Source organism: Azolla caroliniana, unplaced genomic scaffold, assembly GCF_043228905.1.
Source record: "Azolla caroliniana isolate FFs.n. ecotype wild unplaced genomic scaffold, voAzoCaro1.0.p SCAF_1, whole genome shotgun sequence".
Lineage (NCBI taxonomy): Eukaryota > Viridiplantae > Streptophyta > Polypodiopsida > Salviniales > Salviniaceae > Azolla > Azolla caroliniana.
The window spans coordinates 3,581,957-3,599,859 of record NW_028230436.1 but is presented as its reverse complement, the minus strand read 5'-3'; the positions used below and the strand labels follow the sequence as shown (position 1 = coordinate 3,599,859).

General features: G+C 37.3%; 3 protein-coding genes across 3 annotated transcripts; 2 read left to right on the top strand and 1 right to left on the bottom strand.

Moving 5' to 3' along the window:
• Positions 1 to 6,064, bottom strand: LOC147868387 (cactus-binding carboxy-terminal, cactin). Its single transcript, XM_087318592.1, has 13 exons — positions 5,755 to 6,064; positions 4,714 to 4,805; positions 4,521 to 4,620; positions 4,041 to 4,112; positions 3,886 to 3,948; positions 3,005 to 3,145; positions 2,684 to 2,779; positions 2,305 to 2,586; positions 2,063 to 2,219; positions 1,822 to 1,964; positions 1,510 to 1,704; positions 1,009 to 1,275; positions 1 to 805 (listed from the first exon to the last, which is right to left on the bottom strand). Exons 1-13 carry the CDS (start codon positions 6,019 to 6,021, stop codon positions 686 to 688), a joined length of 1,995 nt encoding a protein of 664 aa, XP_087174718.1. The 5' UTR covers positions 6,022 to 6,064; the 3' UTR covers positions 1 to 685.
• A 2,052-nt stretch (positions 6,065 to 8,116) lies between these two features.
• LOC147868386 (uncharacterized) lies at positions 8,117 to 11,973 on the top strand. Its single transcript, XM_087318586.1, has 5 exons — positions 8,117 to 8,282; positions 9,219 to 10,569; positions 10,658 to 10,930; positions 11,036 to 11,191; positions 11,622 to 11,973. Exons 1-5 carry the CDS (start codon positions 8,266 to 8,268, stop codon positions 11,739 to 11,741), a joined length of 1,917 nt encoding a protein of 638 aa, XP_087174712.1. The 5' UTR covers positions 8,117 to 8,265; the 3' UTR covers positions 11,742 to 11,973.
• Positions 11,974 to 13,665: 1,692 nt separating this feature from the next.
• On the top strand, positions 13,666 to 17,511 carry LOC147868385 (single myb histone 1-like). Its single transcript, XM_087318581.1, has 6 exons — positions 13,666 to 14,643; positions 15,029 to 15,231; positions 15,986 to 16,070; positions 16,148 to 16,231; positions 16,765 to 17,119; positions 17,212 to 17,511. The coding sequence occupies exons 1-6, from the start codon at positions 14,494 to 14,496 to the stop codon at positions 17,265 to 17,267; spliced, it is 933 nt and encodes a 310-aa protein (XP_087174707.1). The 5' UTR covers positions 13,666 to 14,493; the 3' UTR covers positions 17,268 to 17,511.
• Positions 17,512 to 17,903: the final 392 nt, after the last annotated feature.

Below are 17,903 nucleotides of genomic sequence, written 5' to 3'. Positions count from 1 at the left end.
TAAAAGACAAAAAATATCAGATAGAGGCTCCACCCAATATCTTTAAAAAAAATGCTGAATAAACTTTTGGCATACACGTTATTAGGCACAGCATATTATTATGCTTGGTTTATATTGCAATCACTTTTCATTTCTTTTAAGTCATTTATCATGAGCTAATATCTGGAAGGCATTCCATCCTAGTGCCGTCTCTATGCATATGCAACACATGTACAAATTATGCCTTACAGATGTCCAATTTCTTCCTTAGTCAATCTGTTGGTGGTACCTGGATGAGTAGCATCTACTGATATAGATACCTTTACATCACCATTTAGCAAAACTGACCACCACAGAGATAGAGATGCTGTATATATTCAAAATCCAATCACCTGAATATGCTAGATTGTAGTATTCATGTGGCTAACAGGTTCATTTTCCCATAGGTCATATGCAAGTAACATAGGATACACTTGTGATTGATACGATGTTTTATCTCCCCTGCACATCTTTCTAATGGCATTTTTCCAGACTTCACATACAATAAGCAGAGCTTATGAGCTCATGAAGGGGTGATTAAACAACAGTGTAGTAAATAACTGACCCACTCAGCTGAAGAAGTGTGAATTCTAGTTCTTTGGTATCATATTTTACAATAATATGAAGTTCATTGGTGTTAGTGGTATCATCAGATACCTGACTCAGTTTACCGACGGTATCTGTACCTTTTGAAATTGATGTACACATGCAATATACCCCTCTCAAATGTACATTTAAAACCTTTCTTGTGGGAGTATTCCCACTCCTTGTTGACAATACGGAATGCCTACAAAACAAAATGGAAATCAACATTCCGAAATATCACACAATATCTAGCACATGACAATTCCTTTCAAGCAGGATAAAATGTGTACATATATAGTTATATAAATGCAGAGATGCACACTCATGGGCTATAAAAAGAAGGAACCATAGCAGGTACTAGTTAAAAGTAGGAATTCCAATTTTTAAATAGTAAAGACAACTTACAATATCTTCATATGGTGGACCCGCATGAAAACGAATGATGCAAGTCTCCCCATTACTTCCATCTCTCTCAATGAAGTAGACTGGAGCTTTGGTTTTATCAACCAGGTCGGGATAGAATACATTGAATTTGTACCCCTGGACAACTTTCGGTGGAGGGTTATCATGATCGTAGTGTGTTTGATTGTATTTGTTCCACTCATATCCTGTATGCACACGGTTAAAGTACTTTGGTTTCCTCGGTCGATATTTGTCATGCCACCAGTAAACCTGCATAAAGGACATATTGTTAAGTAAAGAATTAAGCATAGGGCACACAAAGGCACACACATGCATATGTTGAACATTATAACTGCAGTTCTGGATAGATCATTTAAACTCAATATCATTAGTTCTCAGCTTTTCTTCACACTGGCACACCTCTATACTTCTGACTAGATTCACTGAAAAAATACATATTTCATGTTTAATTATCTTTCTTATTTTCGCCTATTCTGTACTGACCTGTGACTCAAGGTTGACCTCTGCACCAGACCCCATTATAGCATCCCCTTCATCCATAGTACCCATAGACTTCATTACAAGCTCTCGCTCATGAACAGTCAATTCTGTATTATCATCATCTGCTGCATTTGTGCCTGCAGCAGCCTCTTGTAATCTGCGATGTTGCTCATCCAACACCTTAGCCCTCCTCCGATCCTGTTTGGAAAAGATGTACATTGAATCAACAACATTCAGAATTTGAAATTCATTCGCAAGCCAGTTTAATAGAATTTGAAAGTAAAAGTATTTATCATCCTTCCTTATATCACTTACTAACTCAGCTTTGTCAGCCTCGGGGTCTACAACTTCGTCTCCTTCAGTAGTACGAGTAAGTTCTGGTGACAAGGAACCAGGCTCATCTTCTGCGAAATCTCCCTCTTCTGCTGAGACAGGCTCTGGCGAGTATGCATGTGGTTCTAAAATGCATTAAATTTTCATTTGATCTATCATCAGACATGATACTCAATATTAAATGAACATTCGAAAGCATATGAAACCATACGAAAACACATACCATCATCCTGTTCCGGGCTCTCGACAACATGCTCAGGACTCTCCTCCTTGTGTAATGTTTCTGGTTCTTTTTTATCTCCTTCTTCTTCTTCCTGTATCCTTTGAAACCTGTTCAAGTGCTTCCGTAGCAGCTCGGCGTGGATTTCTTTCAATTGAGCCTAAACAATAGCATGTGACTTAATGTAGAGAAAAAAATGCATCAAATGGAACTTGACCTTTTAAATTAGATTAGCCAGATCATACCTTTGCTTTAAAAATATGCAATCTCTTAAGAACTGCCTCCCAATATTCTACCACTTTGGCTGTTCCAGACTGCATCTCAGATTCAATTTGTAAGTGCAAGGCCTCCAGCTGCTTATAGGTCTTTCCTTGTAGCAGGTTCTTCACCTCTCCTTCCACACTTTCATGCAACCCCATTTCTTCAACTAACTCTGGAGGTGGCTCCTCACCACGAACCCGAGCACGATCAACAGCATCCCTTTTACAAGCTTCGGCAATTTCCCAATTACACACGACCATCATTGCCTGATAGGAGCAGGAAAGACATAAGCAAACTATACATATAGACACACCTCCAAGCCCTACATCAAGCATGTTTGCAAAATGATTTCTTTTGACTAACCTCCCAAAATTCAATATGTGTTTGAGTCGCTCGGTCAAGATCCAAGTGCATCTTAATGTCTTGCCTCAATTCCTCCATTTCTTTCACTGTCAAACCCTGCAATTCACGTTCAACAAATTAGTAATTTGAATTTTATGTGTAATGGCTATTTAACCTATAAACATTCAAAAGCAAGAATGTCACGATGTTATTTCACTAATCAGTTAGCGCCTATAAGTTGTGCAGCTATTCATAATTTCATGCAGCAAAATATCCATTTCTCATATATATATATATATATATATAAGCACTCTCTTAGGATACAAATGCCAGTGAACACACCTTGTATATTTTGTAAGGCTCGTTGATTTCTACATCAAAGTCATCTGAAAGATTGAGGTTCTTTGACAAAACATCTATCGGCTTTGCCCTACCATCTTTTAGCCGAATGTCTGATCGAACTTTGCTTTGTTGAAAGTGAAACTGCACAAACAAAATACAGATGAGCCATTTAGATTAAGTCAAATTTTTCTTTATACTCATAACTACTTCTTTATTCCTTTTGACGTTATAGATATGCTCCTAATTTATTTACGTCAATCACAGGATGAGTGGCTTTACTATTTCCAGCAATTGGCCTCTTTTTAGGTAGCCAACACCAATACAAAGGACTCTCAAGAACAGCATAACCACAAATGAGGTTTGATCACATGGAGAGGAAGGACAGTATCCAGACATACAAATGCAGCTTACAAGTCAAAGAGAAATAATCTGGGTGGATTATAATAAATAATATGAAACTAATGGCCTTGGATTGCAAATAAACAAACTACTGATACACCATCATCTGAAAAATAATAAAGAGTTAACGGAAATTTATTAAAGGTGACCATTGCAACAGCAGAAATTTTATTTCACATTCCAGATGCCGAACAATGCGATGTTACAATTAATTTAATTTCTTTTTCTGTATGCGTGCATGTACTCTAAGACAGAACCCAACATATAATAAAAAAAATGGTTATCAAAGCTGTTAACAGCTGTTATAGAAATTTATTAATAATTCCACAACAAACTGCAACAGTCAAAGATCTTGACTCATCGGCCACAAAGAACTTTATAAAATATAAATTATTTCCTTTTCCTATATGCATGTATGTGACCTGAAAAAGAATGGATATGTATAAACATCCCTCATGTTTTACGCTAAATCTAAAACTTACTTCCTCTTCCTTTTTCTCCCAGTCTTGGAATTCCGCTCGCGCTCTCTCCCTTGCTAGCAGAGCCTATGAAGAAAAAAGTAAAATAATTTTTGAGGTGATATAGCCAAAAACTTAACAGACCATCCCCAGAAACAACAGCAAGTACGTTTACTCACCATCTCTTCCTCATGTTGTGCCTTTTCAATTGCCCTTTCTTCTCTTCTTTTCTTTACTTTTTCTATCTCTGCCTGCAAAATAAATTTTACATTTTAACAACTAATCAGACAGGTAGAAACATTAAATAGTTTTACTGCCACTACAATTTAGTATTGATACTATATACACAAAGTGATAGTAATTGGACTGCACAAATGTTAAATTTAGACTAGAGTCTCTGCATACATTAGCCCTGAAATGGAAAAATATATATATATATATAAAGATTTGAAAATATGTTAAACACAGTAGGAATCTGGATAAAACCAACTCCTCATCAACAAAGAGACTGCAAACATGCTGTGTTTTCATACATACAGGCAATTTATTTTTTTCTATCTCCTTGTTTCTATGATACTCTGCAGTACCTTTGTAAAGGTGTTCTCGCTCTCTTAAGAAATTGTAGAATGAAACAAGGAGGGAGAGTATAGAGAACATACCAACCGCTCTTTTTGACGTTTTTTTTCAGCTTTCAATGATATTTCAGTGGGCAAGACATTTTGAGATAGATCCCGTTCTATCTTCTTTCTCCATATGAACCTGACAAAGTTGTCGTATTTTTATTAGGTCTTACTGCACAAGGTAATGAAAAGAAAAGCAGTAAATACTGAAACAATAAGTAATATAACAAACTTTTCTGTTAAATTTGAATCTCCGAAAGGATTGCTATCATTCGAGTATCCACTAGGTGCTTCAGCCTTAAGCTTCCTTGCAACTTTTAATGCCTGAATATCAGATTTGTCAACATGTAAGCCATAAAAATCAAACAGATTTACTGACACAAAGAATAGGTAATGATTTAAATGCCATCAAATCTTCAGAGTCTTCAATGACAGAAATTACACGTGAAAGTAAAGATAAGCTATAGTAAGAAGAATCCACTCAGAAATTACACGTTCAATATCATAGAAACTGGACTGAAGAAGCCATTTTTAGTGAAATTGTATTTAGTACATAGTGACTTCAAAATCCAAGTGTAGTGATATCCGGGAAACATGCCTCATAGTTTCAGAAATCAACATGCAAAGTAATGAATGCCCTGAGACATGGGCACATATATTAGAACTTTAAACCATCATTAACGCATCTACAGAATATGTCATCAAACGAAAATATACATTAATTGAACACCAGGGAGATATTTCAGCTATCGATATTCAATGGGCACTCCAAAGCTGATGTTTAGGAATGACATTTCATAAATAGTAAGCCCAAAAAAGATAATGCAACCTTGAATGGAACCAAAAATGAAGTCATACTTCAAGCTTCAAGACATTGTAACCTCTAAAAAGAAACCAAATCAAATTCATGCTATAAATGCTCCAAAAATGACTTCACGATGGGAAAGTACAACAAATAGTAAGCAAGAGAAAACTAATGTAAACTCCAAAAAGGAACCAAGAGAAATTCATAAAAGGCATTAACAAGGTGATACGAGTTCAAATGGAATGACAGGAAATCCATACTAACATGTTAAGGACAAAAAAGTTACTCCGGTTGCAAAATAGAACCAAAAGAAAATCATACACGAGCAAAGCTGGCACAAGCTCGAATGGTACCACAAGAAATCCATACTAACATACACAGAACAAAAAAACATAATATGAGCCCAAATGCAACCCAAAGAATGTCAGGTATTCAAGAGACAAAAGGGGGGACGATAAAGAAAAATACCTTTTTGTAAGCTTTTCTGGAGAGGTATTCCTTAATTTCCTGGTCATCAGGAGCATGCCGATGACGACCAGAATGCTTTACAGTATCTGACGCTTCCTGTGAAGATGAAGAAGGCGAAGGAGAAGAATCAGAACCCGAATCCGAATCGTGGTGCCTGCTCTTCTGTCTACTACTCCTGCGGTGGCTTCGCCTCTGCTTCGGCTTCTGCTGCTTGCCGTCGTCTGAATCTGTGTCGTCGCGCCTCTTCCGTCTGCTGTGTTTGCCCATCACGGCAGGCTCGATGGCTCACGTCTCTGTCTCTCTCTGTCTTTGTTTTCTGTGACTCACTCACTCTGATAGTAGTAGCATGTATGTATATGTATGTATGTATGTATGTATGTATGTATGCTATGTATGTTAGGTATGTATGACTGTAGCATGTATGTGTGTATGCTATGTAGTAGTATGTATGTATAACTTATAAGGAAGGACGGAGACTCTCCCTAACGTTTCCAAAATTACAGATACTACCCCTGGCTGGTTCTAGGTCTCCACAACACAACAAATATGTCTATGTACATATATCCTATGTTTTCGTAACCTAAACTAATGAAACCGACTCTCTTAGTCCTTTGGACAAACCAGACCCCCCCCCCCCTCCCGCCAGCACAATACCCCTGACTCCCCTCTCTTTGCTTGCTCATACCCTTTATCACACGTTCGAGTGGCTCCTTCCCCACACCATTGTCAATTTGCTCTAGTCCTTCCTTATAAGTTATACATACATACTACTACATAGCATACACACATACATGCTACAGTCATACATACCTAACATACATAGCATACATACATACATACATACATACATACATATACATACATGCTACTACTATCAGAGTGAGTGAGTCACAGAAAACAAAGAGAGAGAGAGACAGAGACGTGAAGGAAGGACGGAGACTCTCCCTAACGTTTCCAAAATTACAGATACTACCCCTGGCTGGTTCTAGGTCTCCACAACACAACAAATATGTCTATGTACATATATCCTATGTTTTCGTAACCTAAACTAATGAAACCGACTCTCTTAGTCCTTTGGACAAACCAGACCCCCCCCCCCCCCTCCCGCCAGCACAATACCCCTGACTCCCCTCTCTTTGCTTGCTCATACCCTTTATCACACGTTCGAGTGGCTCCTTCCCCACACCATTGTCAATTTGCTCTAGTGATGATCCCTTTTATGTATATACCCCCACCATTGTATTAGTGGGATGCTCAAGCACCAAGTGTCACTCCTCGACTTCACGCATGTTATGTGATCAATGTTTCACTTTTGGTTCCATTAGTTAATGTTTGACATGTGAGGATTAAAATCCCTCTCTCTATATATTTGAGCTCTTTGGGATGATGTAGCTTCCTTCTAAGAACATAATTAATACCTCTTGATATTAATCAAACTCTAAGTTTGGATTGATTGCATGATGATTGACACATGGTTAATCGGTTTAGTAAATTAATTTAATTGTTAAATAGTTTAAACTAGCCCTATGTTATGGCTTAAGTATGTTACTTAGACGTGATAAGTATCTTCTTATTGGAATGCACTATTTACTAATGACTAAACTAGTCTTGCATTATGCATAAGATTATTTCAAGATGTAGTTTGCCGTATACATCGAAAGCTCATGGTTAGATCAGGCAAATGCAATAGGCAAATTCTTGCTTGATTATTGTTGAAGAAGAATAGTGCATATAGCCCGAAAAATTCACCTTTACACCCAATGCATATATGTCTATATATAGCACATTCATGGCACCCATGGCTTTAATTTTGCTCCAAACGCATCATACACTGAGCATGAACTCAATCTCTACTTAAGAGGCTCACAAAGGTCTAGTTAACCCCTCGGCAATCGAAGGGGAAATGCATGATAATGGAATGGCAAGTCTTGGGTTCATAGGACCGACTACTTACACATGGATTGTTCCTCGGCATGGGTATATCCAATCAGTGTCTCCGATTTGCCACGTAAGGGGATGTTACAGGAGCAGGCAGCCATTGCAAGAAGTAATGGCTAACCATAAATACATACATACATATATACATATATCATATATGTACGTAATGTATACGGACGGGCATTGGGTACCATGGGAGAATTGTAAAACACCATAGCGGAGCATGATGTGCTTTGACTGGACCACACGAAATGCCGGCCGGCTCGGTCAATGTAAAAGTCGGTCAAGCTCTTTTAATGTCGTCCCGGACAGCTTCCGATGGGCACACACACACACACACACACACGCCACGATTAAAAGAAAAGGCGCAGCATGAATTTATTGATTTGGTGGACATAAAAGGGCTGCTGCTCATATATGTGTCCACAAAGGATGCCAATGCAGACACAGAGAGTAGAAGCAGAGACAGAGGTAAACCCAGAAGGAGGGGAGGTGTCACAGAACAAGGCCTTCCCCTAGTCTGTAATCTTCAGCTCGAGTCTCTCTCCCTGTGGTGCAGATCTTCTTGGTCTCATGAGTATTTGCATCAGGTACGCTTCTTCTCTGTCACTAGGGTTAGCGTCTTGCTATGGATGTTTATATCGGACGTTGCTTTTAATTCACGGGAAGGAATTAAGCATTTCTGCTTCTTCACTGGCTGGGTCCGATGCAAGGATAAAAGTATTGTTGGGTAGAGTTTCATTGACCAATTTTTGGATTTAGTTCAAAATCATGGTTTTGTATGTGCATGTTCCTCCTTTCTTATGTTTAGTTTTTTCTTTTATGCCTTGTAAAGCAACAAAGGTTTTGGAGTTGGAAAAAGCAAATACAAGAAGCCATATTTTTCTAGTATTCAGGCAGTTGAGAGAGAATGTGATTTAAAAAATTCAGTTTTTTGTTTGCTTTTGAGCCATGTAATGATTTTGTATGACATAACCATGGAATTTTAAGCAGGCATAGTCAGTTTTAGATACTATAATGCAATGATTTGATTTCCGAATTCAAATGGATTTGTTGCATAGATATTTGATCGTCCTTGAGAAACGGAAGGATTTGGTACCACACGAGCATGAAACTTTAACTGCTACACTGGCTTAATCAGACCTTAGTCACTGTAATTCAATGATTGATTCCTGAATTCTGATAAATACACTCATATTTATAATCATGAGCTATGGATCCAGATTTTGCTTATTCCTGATTGTTCACGACCGATGACACATACTAATTCCTTTTGACATGGATACGTTTTCTTAAGGCTCATATTATGCTGATATGTACTTATTTGCTAGTTTTATGTCATTTAGTGCTCTTTCTCATGATATTTTATCACATGTCTATTTTTGTTTTGAAAATGTTGATATGCTTGAGCTAGGAATCAATGTTTTACATTAGGAATAGTGAAAGGGATATCATCCTTGATGTTGTATTTATTGTTTGGTCTGCATTGAGTATGTCTCCATTTTAACACAGTGTCTTATTTCCAGAAATTTGTTGAAGAAAACGTTCTATTACAACCAACGACGGAGTTATTCGGAATTGTTTTCTCATAGATTAATAGGTGCACATTCTTCAATTTCTCGCAATGATGGGATGGGTTCAAATTTGGGTTCTAGCTTGGCAAATATCCTTGGAAGTTTCTTAGCAAGAAGGTCAGGGCAAGGAGTCATACATGAAGCTCGGCTTGCTTTGAGAACAGCTAGATATTCAATCCATCCCTACAAAACAAACATTCAGAAATTATGGGAAAGGTTGTATGACATCAATGAATTCATTTATCGGAAGAGAGTCTGGCAGAATCTGTATATGAAGAATATGTTCTACAAACCTGTACTGCCTCCATTTGGTTTGGTTGTCAGGGCAGTAAGCCTTGCATTCTCAAGGTCACACCTCACTTTGGGTCTGGTAGCATTAGCTATAAGTAGTATGAATGGTTGCATGGCTGAGGCTCAACCATCACTTGGCAATGGCTCATCATACAGGTCTGAAATCTCACCTGCTTTCTTCTCAGCAGTTATATGCTCTATTGCTGACTTTTTCACAATTGTACTAAGAGCCGTTTATCTACTGTCTCTCTTCGCACCTGTAGTTCTAGCTTCCATATTTGCTGATTCATTTGGGGACAGATTTCGAAAAGCTTGGTTACAACTTGTGTGTCATACACTAGAACTAGCTGGTGCAGCTTTTATAAAATGGGGCCAGTGGGCAGCAACAAGACCAGATTTATTCCCAAGGGACTTGTGTGTAGAACTGTCAAAGCTTCACATGAAAGCACCTACTCACAATTACTCATACACAGCACAAACAGTGGAAAAAGCTTTTGGACGTAAGTTGCAAGATATTTTTGAAGAATTCGAGGAGGATCCAGTGGCATCAGGGAGTATTGCACAGGTTCACAGAGCGACCTTGCGCTTCCATCGTCCTGGAGGAAAATCAAATCCTGTGCTAGTTGCAGTGAAAGTAAGACACCCTGGGGTTGTCAATGTGATCAGACAAGATTTTGTGATAATAAATTGGATTGCAAGGTTATGCACATTTGCCCCAGGATTGAAGTGGTTGAGATTGGATGAAAGTGTTCAGCAATTTGCTGTATTCATGCAAACTCAGGTTGACCTTGCCTGGGAAGCAGCACATCTTAGTAGGTTCCTTTATAACTTCCGTCAATCAAAGGATGTCTCTTTTCCCAAGCCTCTTTATCCTTTGGTTCACCCAGCAGTGTTGGTGGAAACTTATGAGAAAGGGGAAAGCGTATCTCGGTTTGTTGAGCTTCCAGAAAAGAGTCATATTAATAGTGCCCTTGCACGTATTGGAACTCATACACTTCTCAAAATGCTTTTGGTAAGTTCCTTACTTAGCATATGAATACTAGATTTATTTTTCCTATAGTTTCTTTCTGATCAAAATTCAATGTCATATGATTGTTCAGGTTGATAACTTTATACATGCGGATATGCATCCTGGAAATATTCTGGTTCGGGTTGATGGGAAAAAGGGCCGTTCCTCAAAAAGTTTTTTCCCTTCAAGACCTCATGTTGTTTTCCTTGATGTGGGCATGACAGCAGAGCTCTCTGGTAATGATCGCACTAATCTCCTGGACTTCTTCAGGGCTGTAGCAAAAAGAGACGGTAGGAGAGCTGCAGAGTATGCCCTCAAGTTTTCAAGTGACCAATCTTGCCCAAATCCAAAGGCATTTATTGAGGTACAAGATATGCCTTGGGACCTATCCATACAAGTGTAAACTATGCTTTTTCTCCTAGTTGTTTCGTGCAAGCTCATAATTTCTTACTGATATGCATGACTCTAGGGGGTTGAGTCTTCTTTTAAGCTGTGGAACTCTGAAGAAGGAAATGGTATACGTCCAGGAGAATGTTTCCAGGACCTATTGGAGCAGATCAGGAAACATAGAGTTAACATTGATGGGGAAGTTTGTGCTGTGATGGTCACCACCATGGTGTTGGAGGTACATCGTTGTAATTTAAAATAAAAACTGTTGCCATGTTAAGGGCAGAACAACTCTGTATCTTTTCAGAAAGTATAATTTGTTTAAATTGAAAGCAAAGTAGAAGTGTAAATAACTTTTACCACATTGGAATTAAAATAGGAATAGTATATATATTTTTCCTGATCTATCTTTCTGCAGTTTCATGAATTAAAATAAATCAAACTAATAAAAGAGTTAAATATATATCTTGTATGGCTTTATTTGCTTTATGTTCACTGAATTGCATTGTTTATTTCTGTGATCTCATAACAGATTTACAAACTACTGAGTTACGTTGCAAATGAAAAGAATAAAACAAACATTTAAAGACTGATTGTGTTTTGTAGCTCAAATATTTGTTGATTTGCATTTCCTGTTTGCTGATATTTCGTAACGATATTTGTAACAGGGATGGCAACGTAAACTGGATCCTGAGTACAGTCTTATGAAAACCCTTCAGACAATTCTTTTCAAGGTGGATATGGCTCAATCCCTTTCCTACACTATCCATGCAATAATGGCGCCATAATTCAGGTTGCCTTCATGTATGTGATTTTGATTAAGAGTTTCTATTCTGCCTTCTCCAAGCTTTAATTTTCGAAGAGTAAAATTGACCGACCCACTGGAAGATTTGTATGTACACTACTTGCAACTATGTATAGAAAGGTTTCTTTTACTCTTGAGCAATGAATTGCAGTTCGAGCCATCATACTGAGGCTTGGTCCATGCTGTTAATAATAATGCAATTGCTATATGCCATTGATCGGCTTGGTCCATGCATTTAGTAGGTATATTTGCATGTGGAATAAATTGTGGTCCATCATCTGTTTATTGAAGGTATGGATCCTGGAATATCAAAATATTATAAACTTGCATTGGACATCTTTACTTGAGGTAACAATACGATTGCTCTCCAGCATCGAAAATTTCAAGGATTGATTACAATATTATATAGGATTTAAAATTAACTTAATAAAACATTTTTCCTTTTGAATTCATCTTTCTTTATAAGAAACAAATATCCTAATTATCCTTTGTGAATGATTGGTGATTCTATAATCATATGAAGAGGAATTTATATCATGTGGTAGAGGTGACATATTGTCACCTGAGCATTAAGATTGGCGGCACAATGTGTGTTGAACCTTTTAAAGAAGTCTTGTTTTGAGTTGTAAATTTTCTTGTATATGCTTTTTATTTATTAATCATTGACATACTTTGAATTGATCTGATTGGTCTTGGAGCTTGAGGAATCATCAAAATACAAATATCCTAATTATCCTTTGTGAATGATTGGTGATTCTATAATCATATGAAGAGGAATTTATATCATGTGGTAGAGGTGACATATTGTCATCTGAGCATTAAGATTGGCGGCACAATGTGTGTTAAACCTTTTAAAGAAGTCTTGTTTTGAGTTGTAAATTTTCTTGTATATGCTTTTTTTTTTGAATCATTGACATACTTTGAATTGATCTGATTGGTCTTGAAGCTTGGGGAATCATCAAAATCTTAATGTAGGCTTTTGATCTGATAGGTCTTGTAGATATATATCATACGAGATATGAGTTGATATGCTTCACAAGAAATGTTGTATTTGTACTAAACTCAATGCAAATAATCAAATAATACCTGCCACATTGTAGGTAAAAAATATTTGTAGACTCTAGCTAGAAGGGAACCGTGAGGTCTGGTTTGATGCATACTAATCAAGTTTGTGATATCTAATTCCAAGAAGAAACATGGATGATTCTTGGTTATCATTACGATCATATCGTGCACCATGCACCACACCACAAATGCCTCATCAAAATATGCAATTTGCCATTTGCTTCACTTACCTCTTATTCTCTCTTATGTTAGACATGGCATTGGGTACTAATAAGAAATTTCATTGGCGATGTATGTCATGTTCCAACTACGTGCTTGATTAGAGTATCAAACTCTACTTGAGTGGCCAACAATTGGTCACATTAGAAATTGTTTTTTATATATTCTTTACCATGGAGAATCAATTATGCCTGTCTTTCACATGATGAAATTTTTTTGTGTTGATCTTGTTGGACAGGTTTGACATTTGATGATGATATTAAAACTCTCTCCCTCTCCTCTCCCTCTCCCTCTCTCACGCACACACACACACATTAACCTTATTCGATCAAAATGCTACTCTCATGAACTATAATTCACAAAATAAATAACTTTAGTAAATTGAAAGAGTGACAATTGAGTGAATTTTATGCTAGTAGGTTTAACCTAGCAACTAATCATCTTAACTTTAGTGAGTAACTAATCATCAAGTAACTTTTGAACGAACTTAGTGCCCAAAACAATTAAGTTGTGGAATGGAGTGGCATTTTAGGAAATACGGTAAAACAGAGTGGCATTTTTATAATTTGGCACCCCCACCCTCTCGCTATCTCCATATATGTATATATATATATTAGTTGATGGTGAAGAGAGATGGCAGGATGTAAGGGCGTGCATTTCATGTGTATGTGACCATGTCCTCCCCCTAGTATAACACCAAATTGAGAGAAAGAATTGCCGATTACCTTCAGACAAACCCTAACAGCCCAGTCACTCACTCATGTTTGCTGTTTCTTTTGAAAGCTTTATTTAGCTTTGTCTTCTCATGGATATGGTGGAGAAACGACAACACTGAAGCCTCGGACAAAAAACCCTAGGAGCATATATACATCTTCACATATTCTGTCGTAGACTCTAGTTCCCTGTCTAGTGTAAAAGAGTTGAATTGGGCACTTACAAGACTCATTCCATGCGCAATTAGGTTTAGCTAGGGTTTTTCAGTTCAAGAGATTTTTCTAGGTTTTTCTTTTCTTTTCTTTTTTCTGGCTGTAGGGGCTACAGGGGTTATTCAAGTACGAGAGATTTTGTTTAGTTCATAGGGGTTTACTTGTTTTTGGATTTCTCAATTTCTAGGGCTTTTCAAGCTGAAGGAAGATTTTTAGGGTTGTCTTAAGATTTAACTAGTTCTAGGGCATTTTGGAGCTCTAGGGTATTTCTAGTTCTAGAGTTTCTCTAATTCCTGGTTGCTTCAGCGATTGAATTTTTCTAGGGTTTCCTGGGTTTTCTCAATAGTTTTTCCAATTCTAGGGTGTCTCTAATTGCAATATTTTTCAAGTTCAAGAATTTTTCTGGTCTAAGGTTTGCTTAGGGTTTTCACTCCATCACTTTTATTGAAACTTTATGAGAATGACAAAGTTTTAGTAGTCGACCAGCGTTTTTTGGCCATATTTGCTTGCCCTAAGCTTGCGGGAATGGGTAATCCGAAGCAGAAATGGACACCTGAAGAGGAACTAGCATTGAGAGCAGGAATTGAGAAGCATGGTGCAGGGAAGTGGAGAACTATACAGAAAGATCCTGAATTCTCCATTGTTCTAGCAACACGGTCAAATGTAGACCTGAAGGTAACGATCCATTTCTCTTTCTTAGTTCATTTAAGTTTCGAAATAGAGTTCTTGCTTTACACAATGCCCTCGGCATCTTTGTAGAGGAAAGAAGGGATGAAATAAGTATAAAGAAAAGAGTAGTTTTTTTTATAGTAAGGAAATGATTATGTATCAACATTTTTGGAACAAAAGTTTAGATGTATGTGTGAAACGGATCCCTTGACCTTAAATTGGAAGCTAAAGCTATATGTCACATGCAACTTATTCATAATTATCTATACATTATTAACATTTTATTACAATTTCTGCAACCTCTTGAAGTGATGGTTTTGCAAACCTTGAACATTTCACAATAGTCCGTGTGCATAATTAATGATACATTGCTTGTTATTTCTTTTGGCAGGATAAATGGAGAAATATGAATGTTGGAATAATTGGGCCATCATCAAGAGAGAAGCAACCCAAGGGATTCAAACTTGGTCTTCCAAGGGTCCCAGATGATGGAGCATCTCTGTCTGGAGATGCTTCGGGAGAAGAATCCCGGAGCAATTCTGATATGCTTATCACTTCAGATAGCATGCATGATAAAAAGTGTCTCGACAACCGGTAAGATTTTCTAAAATATTCTTATTGTATCTGGATCTTTGAGTTTTTCTTATCTGATATCATTAAGTGAAATTATCAATAGCTAGAAGGAAATTTTAAATGCTTTATAGCTTAGAATGCTCTCTGCAAAGAACATATTAGACACTCAACATATGATACTGTACATTTTGATGAAAGAGACATCTCAGAATGAAATATACGTTCAAAATCATTTAGTTCATTGCGTTTTAGTTTTCTATTCCATGCTTTTTGAGGGGTGTTCAACAATCATCCAGGGTCCAAAGTATGAAGTTGAGTGCTCAAGTCGTAGTAAGAAAGGGTTTTATTTGGCTGAATATCAGAGTGAGGCCAACTGTGAGATCTATACATTTATGAAATCAAAACATGGAGGGCATTGGTGCATCCAAAAGAGCATGGAAGGGGTATCTGATCCCACCTGATCTGACATTATATGCTCCAAGGGATAAATTCTGAACTCCTTTCATGTATGCATATATATGGATGTGGATGAAAATCTAGATTCTTCCGGATGTCTTTTTATCATAAGTTTTCAGTATAAGCTGGAAGATATCATGCGAAAACTCGAGAATACACCTGAAGTTTCTATAAGCTGAAATTGGGAATGCTTATTAATTGTTGGAGTACATATGATTCAATGTATGAGTGATTGAATGTATTACATGGCTCTCTTTGTATATTCTTAAATCACCATTCTATTTGCATTCTAACTTGTTTTCTGCTGATTACCATATAGGTACACGGATATAATCATTAATTCAATTATTGACATGAATGAATACAATGGCTGCAGTACAACAGAGATTGCATCCTTTGTTGAGGTCATTACTTCATGATGGATATACTTTCTGCACTGTGAATTTTCTTTCTGCAAAGTCTAAATTTTTACTTTTCTCAGGCTCATCATCCAGTGCCTTCAAACTTCAGAAGGCTACTCAGCTCAAAGCTTAGGGACATGGTCAGCCAAGGCAATCTCCTAAAGGTGAAGTTTCTTTCTTTGATTTCTGTATTCACTTGTTTGGAAGGTCAGATCCTTTGGGCTACTCTGCTGTGCACCTGAACAGCAACTATGTGAGTGAGATCTTTGAGAGAGGAAAGCTATATCATCATAGTCAAAAAGTTTATCTAAAATGTGTAGCAATGTAAGCATTTAAGAAACTTGTGACTTTTTGAATGTCCAAACATACAAAACATTCCAATAGTTTTCGTAAAAACAAAATAAAAATCAGTGGTGAGGGATATGCTAATTTCTGAGTGGCTAGATGATGTGTATGTAAGGAAACATATTTAGGTAAAACGTTTGAAGGGATAAAATGCCACAAATTGGTGATTACCTTACAAGATGAAACTTGATTGCTATTGTTATGGGAAGTGAGACTCCATGCCTTTACTGATGAAAATAGTTTTATATATGATGCATGAGGATCCATATTTTGTATATACAGTTTTTCATTTGCATTTCAAAGATAATTGCAGGAACAACTTGATTGGCTTACGTCATTATTGAATGCACAGATAAAACAGAATTATAGAGTGAACCCATCAGATCCAAAAGGTGCATTAGTGCAAACGCGCTGTGATAGGAAAGGACTAACGAAGAGCGATAATTTGGACTTTACAAAAAGAAAGCTTATGCATGAACCACATTCATTGGAAACATTGAGAAAAAAAGGAAGGTATGATATTGGTTACACAAAATTGGCATCTCAAGAGGCTGCCCGAGCTGCTGCATTAGCTATTGCAGAAGCTGAAGCAGCAGCGGCAGCAGCTGAGAGTGCTGCAAAGGAGGCCGAAGATGCGGAAGCAGAAGCAGAGGCTGCTATGATTGTGATGGAATTAGCAGCTTTGGCTGCACAAGACTCTCGAAAAGGTAGGACAGCTTCCTTGTGAAATACAACCACCGTTATATAAATTTATGAATTACATGTTTCGGAATTGCTAAATGGGGTCTTCCTCTTTCAGGATCATCAGCTATGGGAGCTTCGCTTCGTGTAGAAGATATAGTGATTGTTGTGTGAAGCTGTTTGGTTGAGATACCTCCCTATTCCATTCAAGTAAACGTTGAAATGCAATATCATTGTACAAGTGTGTAGTGGAAGAGATTCCTTGGAAGCACAAATTTTTGTTAGATCACATATTTTACAAGAGTTTAGTCCAAGGGGGGGTTGACTCTAACAAGTGCATGGCATTGTACTGAGTCTCCCATACAAACAATGCCATTTTCAAATTCAGATGCTTAAAAGTCTATACTTCAATGTTTTATATAGTGAATGTTTAGGCTGTGTTTAAATTTGTGGAGAACTTGAATGGCGTGGATGTGAAGAAAGAATTTCAACAATATGGGCAAAGACTCAAATGAAGCTTAAGATAGAAATTGGGTAGAAATTGTTTTTCAAGGGCAACGAGGACCATTATAAGCCTTGCACAAACAAAATTGGCTTATAGATACCAATGTGGTAGTTGACTTGAAAGAGGAGCACATGTTTGTGAAAATCATCTGATTTAGCCTCATGTGCCTGCATTTGCATGGATTGGTATGATATTAACCATGTTATACACTTAACTAACACACTACTCTCTAAAACTTTAGATATTCAGTGGAAGTTATGAGGAGATGAATGGAGAACGGTCATGACTCATAGCCCATTCTCCAT